The 9,145-nt window shown below is 37.1% G+C and overlaps 1 protein-coding gene across 1 annotated transcript; it reads right to left on the bottom strand.

Moving 5' to 3' along the window:
• Window positions 1-310: 310 nt before the first annotated feature.
• On the bottom strand, window positions 311-4,825 carry LOC132644933 (cytochrome c oxidase subunit 5C-2). The gene is made up of 2 exons (XM_060361616.1): window positions 4,668-4,825; window positions 311-775 (listed from the first exon to the last, which is right to left on the bottom strand). The coding sequence occupies exon 2, from the start codon at window positions 750-752 to the stop codon at window positions 561-563; it is 192 nt and encodes a 63-aa protein (XP_060217599.1). The 5' UTR covers window positions 753-775; window positions 4,668-4,825; the 3' UTR covers window positions 311-560.
• Window positions 4,826-9,145: the final 4,320 nt, after the last annotated feature.

Here is a 9,145-nt window from a genome sequence, read left to right as displayed (position 1 = left end):
TAAAAATTAATCTAATATTACATGATGAACTCATACTGCAAAAAAGCTTAATTGTGCACTTGGTTAAAACCTTAGTTATTTACCAAGGGGACCGATTCCCACTTGATGCATTTTTTTCTCCTTTCTTTAGTGGTACACCCATGTTATAGAAATTCTAAATAAGTCCCCTGCTTGCAGGGGTCACTAATAATGAACAGAGACCTAGCTTTAGAAACAGCCATATGTTAGAGAGGATTATCAAAAGACAGACAAAGCAAATAGAGTCCCATATTGGTCAGGGATAAATTTGCTGATGGTAAAAAGAAGCCTATTAAACGAGAAATAATATACTTTTAATAGAGACATGAGTTTGCCTGTTGAATGGCACACTTAACTGATGAAAGAAAACTTATTCTAGTCTGTCCAAACAGGTCAATAAAAATCAAAAACTTCATAGTCAAACATGGAGCAATGAATAGACAGAGAAATACTTGGTTTTCGAACTTATTCTTTTAGATAGAAGGGTATACTCATGTTTAATTGAAGAGCCAAATCATACGAGTATGCCCATCCTTGAGAAATTATTCTTCCGCAACTATACTTATTTCACCCTTCTCCAGCAAGTCATAGAATGACCTAACTTTTCTTTGTTCATTCCAGTGGTGCATCTTCCACAGGCTTCCAGCAGCCAAACCAAGTACACTTGCGATCACTATTTCCTTGACCACACTGGGCCCTTTTAATGTGGCATGTGCAATCCTATGGCCAGCCATTTGATTCCGAATGTAGCAAACTTCTGCAAAATCACCATAGGAGAAAGAAAAAAAAAAAGTTCCCATCACCCACATTAATTTACACATAAACCAACAGAACCACTAAATGGTCTTAAAAGGACCATGAAATGTAGTTAGAACGACAAGATAAAGAAGCGACTACATTGAAACAAATAATTAACAAACTGGAAGAATGACTGACTCAAAGAGTTACCCAAAACATTAAGTTGATGGCAATTAAACTTTGAGGTAAATTTTTTCAGGTAACTGTGAGGTAATAATAATGTAACATGAGACAATAGGAACTCAGCTTAGGAATGGAGGTCAACTAAGCCCCACCAAAACTTTGGTGGTCCACTGCTATGCTAGCCATTGTTCCACCAGTACAAAGCGGTGTAAGTAGTAACAGCTAACCACACTGGCTATAATGTAAACAATACTATCATAGTTCGAGAATTAGCTGATGAGATTATGTTAGTTCTGAGCAGTCCAAGATTGCCATCCACAACAGACACTTTTTTTTTCTCCCCTTTGCACTAGCATGACACTTGAATTGACCATAGCTTGCAGTACCGCTCACTACCGCATTATATCATTCTTCCTCTCCTATCTCGGGATCTCCCTTCATCATCCCAGAATTCAATTACTTTGCCTCTACAATTTTAAATTGCTCTATGACCCAAAATATCCTCTTCTCAATCCATGGAAAAAATATCCTCTTCTGGATCCATCTGAAGCAACAAATCTGTTCCCCCTCGGCTACATCTTGTCTGTCAACAATTGCATATGTATTGTAACCTAAGTTGCGCGGACTCTTCACTTTTAATGCCACACCCGTGTCGGATTCTCCATAATACACTACTTTGGAGAATCCGACACGCACCCTTTGACATTTTTGAAGAGTCCGAGCAACATAGATTGTAACACATGATGTGTTGAATACTTCAATTGATGGACTGCAAAATTCCATCAAATGGGCAGGACATCCCCCATGACCGCATGTCATGTTGCCCTGAGAGTCAATGCCTATTTCACTTCTATCCCTATTTCTAATAGTCACTAGGGTGCTTTCTATAAAAGTGACTCCTGAGTCTGGAGTCTTTTATTCAAGGAAAAGTAATACAAATTTGATGTTTTTGCTACAAGTGACTCTTTCATGATTAGTGCTAATAACGCATTTTAAAAACCTTGAAATTTTCTATTTGCACAACGCTGCCTCCTTCTCCCTCTTTGAAACCCCACAACTACCAAGGTTGTCGGATTACTGTAGAATCTTAACCACTCGTTCAAAAATCTTCTCCACAAATACAACAGTCTTACCCTTTTATACCCTTTTCCTTTTTGTATGTGAGTTTGTGGAGAAAAATGAGGGGAAAAGACCATACGTATTGAATTAAAGAGGGAGGCTGACCGAGTCCAAGATACTTAAGTAGTTTGAGATTGAAATATAATTACAAAAACTTGTAGATAAGTATTAGAACCCATGAAAATGTAAAAACGCCCACTACCCATTCTCAAATTAGAACATGGCTGGAGGAGCTGCAACTGATCCAGCGAACATGGCACGATACTCCACCTTTTTTTCTTACGGTTATTTTTTCAGAACATACCATGTGCAGAAGCAGCTAGTTGTTTAAGCAACTATGAGAGTTGCTTAAACAACCTGAAAGCACAAGTTGCTTAAATAACTCTCTAACAACCTACAAGTTGCTTGAGAATATTTGACCAAAGGACCCTGTAGGTCTTCAATTTTTTTATTTTTTTTTTTTAAAAGGCAACCTTGATCAGATCAAAGATAATTAAGTGACTTTAGAGCATGACTAGAATTCAAATTGGGGGCAAATATTAAATAGGGAAAAGGGTCAAAAATGCCCCTCTACTAGGGGAAAAGGGCTAAAAATATCCTCCGAACTAATTTTGGGTCGAAAATACCGCTCCCATCATATAGCCCTGTCTTAACGAAAATTCACAACATAACCCGGTTTCATTTTTAAACCTGCTCAATTTAAAACTGAACCAACTAAATAAAAAACGCATATGGGTTGCCCGCTCCTGTGCCTAGTGGCTCTAGATGTAGGACTCGGGAACAAGTTGGTTGCATATGGGTTTTTTATGTAGTTGGGTCGGTTTTAAATGGAGCGGGTTTAAAAATGAAATCGGGTTATGCTGCGGATTTTCCGTTAAGCTAGGGGTATATTTAAAAACTTTAATGACGGGATGGGTTATTTTGACCCAAAATTAGTTCGGAGGATATTTTTAGCCCTTTTTCCAAAGTAAAGGGGCATTTTTGACCCTTTTCCCTATTAAATATCCAAGATTTTAGAAAGAACCCACACATGCCTACTTTTCAAATTTTGATTCCCGGTCTTCTCTCCTTCTCCATCTTCTTCTTCTTTCTCTTCTTCTATATTTTACTATCATCATTTTTTTCTTCTTTGTTTTCTTTTTATAAATATACAATCTGTTTTTGTTTTTGTCGTGAATATTTGGGTAAAAGAATTTCTAACTAGTGGAGGATATTCTGCAACAAATCCAACAACTACATAAGTTATTACAACAACTTCAAAAACTGCTGCAAGAACTACTCAAGTTGTTGCAACTTCTTCGATAACTGTTGCAACAAATTCAGTAGTTATTGCAACAACCTCAGAAGTGTTGCAACAACTACAGAATTTGTTGCAACAACTATTAAACATGTTGCAACAACTACTATAGTTGTTATAGTAGGATCTTGAAGTGGAATTTCTGTAGTTGTTATTGTTATGGGGTTTCAAAAAGAAAGGAGGCAGAGGTGGATGAGGGAGAGGGGGAGGAGGAAGGGCAGATGGAGAGGTAGGAGTATCGTGTAAAATAAGAAAACTTTGAAGGCTTTTAAAATGTGTCATTAAAATCAATTCCAGAAGAGTCACTTATAACAAAGATTTAAAACTTGAGTCACTTTTTCTGAAATAAAAGACTCAAATATCCATTTTAATTCAAGGACCCAAGTTGCTTAAACAACTTCCTGGTTGTTTGGTTCGGTTCAAACAACCAGTAGTTGTTTAAACAACCGCGTCATGTTTTATTTTGGATTTATGTAAAGCTTGGATATTTCCTTTTTGGGTAGTATTTTGAATTTTATATCAATGAGACTTTGTATAAGTCTTTAGTTTTACATAAAGATTAGATGTTATTCACCATTAATCCAAAAAGAGTTCCTTTAACCTAAGGTTTAAAACATGAATCCCTTCTTTAGAAGACTCAAAGGTCTTTTTTAACGGAAGGACCCGTGGTTGTGTGGCTTAGATAATTCTTACCAAGTAGAAAGCATGCATATCCTCCCTGCCTCGCAAGGTAGGGGTAAGGTATGCATACACTCTACCCTTCCCAGACCCCACTTTGTGGGATTACACTGGGTATGTTGTTGTTGTTTGTATAAAGCACGCATATAAAGCGATATGCTAGCAAAGTATAGAAAAGTCAAAAACCTCACAAACTGCAACTTCCCCAGTAACTCGCTTCTAAATCTTAGGCTAAGTTTTAGTATTCTTTCACCCAAAATCAAGTGTACAGTTTATATCCTAGAATAGCTCCTTATTCATCCAATGTATTCAACACAAAATATAGCAAAACTATTTAACAATCCAGATCGGAAAAGGAAAGTCTTCTCAAGTCAAACAAAAGAAACAACATAATTCTAGCTGGATCTGAGTTGGTTCACACAAACGAAACCAAGTAAGGCACAATCTATCAGATCCGTAAACAACGAAACCAAAATAAGAAAAATCTATCAACGGAAAACGGATAAGTTGATCTAAAAAAAAACAACCTTTGCCGAATAAAATTGAAGATGAGGAAACAAGTATAGAACAAATGAAATAATTTGAGAAACGTTGAGAATTGAATTGAGTAATGAAGTAAAAGTTAGGGTTTTACCTGAGAGAGGAAAGAGCTCGGTTGAAGTAAGAGAGGAGCAATGGAGCCCTTCCCAATATCTATTTAGCAGTACAAGTTGGAGTAATTTACTTGCTTGTTTTTTAGGCCTAGACGATGTTCACAGGGACCACTTTCGCGTTACGAGTATCTAGGATTATTCGTTCCGAATGGGCCTATCCGCGAAATAATCGTGGCCCAATTATTAGTGTACGAGCAATTTAAAATTAAACTAAAAATAAAGTTAATAGTCATCAGGGTTTTCGACAAGAATAGAGAGGGATGGACAGAGAGAAAAATGTGTACACTTACAATATACTCCCTGTGTTTCATAATAAGTGTCATCTTAGCTAAAAACACACATATTAGGAAATCATGTAGCTTTTTCAATCATAATTTAGATGTTACTTTATTCTCTAAAGGTAGAATTGAAAAAAACTAGTCAATTTATGTCTTAGTTTCCCTAGGTGACACTTATTATAGCGTAAAAAAATTGGTTAAGATGACACTTATTATGAGACTGAGGGAGTACTTATTTGTTGTAGAAGGATTGAAGGAGAAATGGAGATCAGGAATCAAAGCCACGAGTTTGCGTAGAGAGTAGAGTAGGGCAAACAACAGAATAATTTGGCTCTTGGACGGGTCAGTTTGGGCCAAAGTGATGGGCTGATTTAGGTTGTTCAGGATAAATGAGTTAAGATGGATTGTGCCCAAACTTAGACTACATTTGCACTTTTATCCCTCCTTTGTTCTGCTCTTTATTTGCAGAAAGTGTTGGAAAAAAATTTCAATACCTTCTTCAATAATTTTTTGCATTAAATACCATTAGAGAAATCTTCTCTAGTAAAATAATGGGTTAAGGGTCAAAAAAAATACTGTTACACCTAGTAAATTTTCGCATTTTTTGTGTCATAAGTAAACTAACGTAAGCCCGGAGAGTCCATGGAACCCCTATAAGGTTAAGAAAGACTTTTAACAAATGTTAAGCATGTACCATAAGGTTTCAAGGTTAAAGGAATCAAAGATATTATAACCCGTACTTTCGGGGTTAAACTAGGAGTGCTTAATATGTCGTGTTTTAAGGTACTTGAATCATATAATATTCATATGTTAAGTTTTGAAGTCAAGCAAGTTGTAAAATAAAAGTCGGCAAAAAGTATCGCAAGTTTCATAAATTTTGCTGAAATTTGGGTCTAATGTCACTGAGCTTTTCTCATATACTTGGAGATACAGGGTGTTTCACACACCAAATTGAAGGTCTACGAGTCTAGTTTCCAACGCATTAAACCTTTCGTCAATACGATGTCGGAGTAGAGAGATATTCGCATTTTGCGAGACTGCGCAGGCATCCCTGTTGGGATCCACTTGAGGCAGCCACCGACTTTGAAAATCTTAAAAGACGTTCTGGGACTATTTTTCATTCATTTTTCAACCAAGATTCACCCTAACTTTCTCCTAAGATCTCTCAATAGTCCCTAAAGTGTTCAAGGCGAAATCCAAGGGTTCATTATCAAATCCGACACCAAAAGCTAGCTAAAGTAAAGAATATCACCTCTAGGATATTGTGAAGTGAACAAGGGTGGATGTGAGCTGAATAAAGTTTGGATTTCAAGTTGTAGCTGGTGTGTAAGGTATGTATGACATCTTGTTGGGTGTGCTTAAGGTCAATTACATGTTGGTTGTGTTATTTGAGTAAAAGACTACAAGATAGGACTTGAAAGGGCAAGAGATGATGTTAACTTATGGTTGGACTATTTTGAGGCGACTATTTTGAGGCTTTATAAACGGCTTATTGTAGATGGAAATTATAGAAAATAACTTGATTATGGTATTCTTGTGGTTGTTATGCATGTCTATATGTTTATCAGGTGGACTGATGAAAGAAACACATGAAACTTGAGATTAAAAATGAAGATTGAAGTGTTAGGCGTGTGGGCTATTTTGAAGGTTGTTTTATAATGTTTTGGGCTAAAAATGATATGATAAGCGTAAGTATGATGTTATAAATGTTGTAGATTGATTCATGAAAAAAGAAATGAAATTCGAATTATATTTTGTAATCGTAAATCTAGCTTGCCGCTCAATATGGTTGTTGAAGTAATTGGAAAGCTTATATTGAATTGTATTGTTGTTGTTTAGCTGTTTGATGATCCTTAGTGGTCTATGGGATGTAGTATAAACAAGGGAGTTTCTGCTCGTTTTCTCGTAGGAAATATTGGTTAGCAAAACGTGATGGTTACAACATTTATAATGATGACAGTATCGTTTTACTAATTGTAGACGCAAAGAGATTGTGTTAAGCATGGTGGTTGATTGAAGAGGAGATTACAAGGTATGTTAAGACACTCTCTCTTATTCTTTGGCATGATTCCTAACGAAACGAAACGAAACGTAAACGTACGATATTCATAACTTCTCCATTCCTAGAAATGCTAGAAACTTATATTCTTGCCCTTTATATAATGGCACTGATTATTGTTGTATTGCTTATTGATCCTCAAATGCAAGTTATGTTGATGATGTTAGTTCCATAATGTTAATCGGAGGTGCAACGACCTTACGTCACTCCGATAAGTTCATGATGTCTCTTTATGGCTCTTGTACATGCACATATATACATATATTATAGGGGAAAGGGTCAAAAATGCCCCTTTACTTTGGAAAAAGGGCTAAAAATATCCTCAAAACTAATTTTAGATAAAAAAATATCCCTCCCGTCATTAAAGTTTTCAAATATACCCCTGTCTTAGAGGAAATCGGCAACATAACCCCATTTCATTTTGAAAACCGCTCCATTCAAATATATATACGACGGCGTTATATACGCACCCCTAATCAGGTGGATATTATGATGACGATGATGATAACGCTCACAGAGGCTTGACGTCGCTATATGCGCGCATGTACTGTAGTCATACATATCATGGCTCTCAGTGGTAATACAGAGCCAAGGTTGAGTTTCTTATTCCTCTATTGCATTGATGCCTTTCCTTATGTTGTTATTTGTCTTACATACTCAGTACTTTATTCGTACTGACGTCCCTTTGCCCGGAGACGATGTGTTTCATCCCCGCATGTCCCGGTAGACATGTTGATGGTATTCCCAATAGGTCGCCAGCTCAGCGGAAGATGTTGTTGCACTCCATTTGTTCCGCAGTTGCTTTTATGAGTCAGTCTACTTATGTATATATGTTCATGAGTATGGCAGGGCCCTGTCCCGACCTTATGACATTTATGTACTCTTTGGAGGCTTGTAGACATATGTTATGTATATAGATGTTTTGTAAGGCTATGTTGGCCTATCGTTTGACATACGGATGTCCGTGTCGGCCTTGTAGGCCCGTATATCTTATGTATATCATGTTAGGGTCATTTCTTGTCGAGTATTCCTTATGTTCTATTCAGATTGTCTCATGACGGCCCTATGGTCCACTTATGTATGTTAGTACGACTATGGATGCACGTTATGGTGGTGCCCTGCAAATAAGGCCCGGGTGCCCGTTGCGACCCTCCGGTTTGGGTCGTGACACATACCTCAAGTATTACTTTTTTTTGAGTTTCCTACCACAATTATTAGTTGTGCGAGTTTTCTATTTAAAATATCGCCAATTAGTTTACAAAACACACCTCAACTATCAGTTATCACCAACTAGTTTGCAAAACACACCTCATTAAAAATGAACAACTGATATAGTTTAGGTAGGGAAAGTGAACAACTGATAGAGTGTGTTTTGTATAGAGGAAAACATTTTCCAATTTTTTCTTGTTTGGTTGGTCAAAATGTCTTTAAAAACATTTTTTCTAGGAAAACAGGTTCCTTGAAAATGAGAAAAATGACTTCCTTAATGGAAGTAGGGAAAACAAGTTCTATAAGTAACATTGCGCGTTCATTGTCTCCTCCTCACCCACGCAACACCCCCAACCCCTCGACCTTCCCACACCCCGCCGCTCCCGAACCCCTACTCCACACCCCATACACCACCCAAACTACCCCCACTCCACGACTTAACCACCCCTTCCTACCCCCACCTCCACTACCTCCCTCCCCTCCCCTATAACTACCTACCCCACCCTTACCCCTATTACCACCTACCCCCAACCCTTATCTCTCACCTCCTTACCCACCACCCCCTATCTCTCAACTTTGCAAAACTAGGCAATTTGTCAAAGTAGTAACTTTCAAAAATAGCAACTTTACAAAAGTAGCCGCTTTTTAAAAATATTACTTGTAAAAGTAGTTATTCTTCAAAAATAGTCGTTTTGCAAAAGTAGTGACTTTTAGAAAATAGCCACTTTGTGAAAGTAGATACTTTTTAAAAGTAGTCACTTTTCGAAAGTAGCCAATTTTCAGTCATTGTGAAAGTAGTTACTTTTTAAAAACTAACCACTTTGCAAAATTAGCCATTTTTTAAAATAGCCTCGTTGTGAAAGTATTATAATAACCATTTTTTACAATGTGTCCTCTCTTTAATAGTGGCCAC

Source organism: Lycium barbarum, chromosome 6 (assembly GCF_019175385.1).
Source record: "Lycium barbarum isolate Lr01 chromosome 6, ASM1917538v2, whole genome shotgun sequence".
Classification (NCBI taxonomy): domain Eukaryota; kingdom Viridiplantae; phylum Streptophyta; class Magnoliopsida; order Solanales; family Solanaceae; genus Lycium; species Lycium barbarum.
The sequence above is the reverse complement of the archived record's forward strand: the minus strand, read 5'-3'. Positions and strand labels throughout refer to the sequence as shown.

Bases quoted from the DNA above. Each gene is read 5' to 3' on its own strand.
- LOC132644933 (XM_060361616.1), bottom strand. From the start codon at position 752: ATGGCTGGCCATAGGATTGCACATGCCACATTAAAAGGGCCCAGTGTG.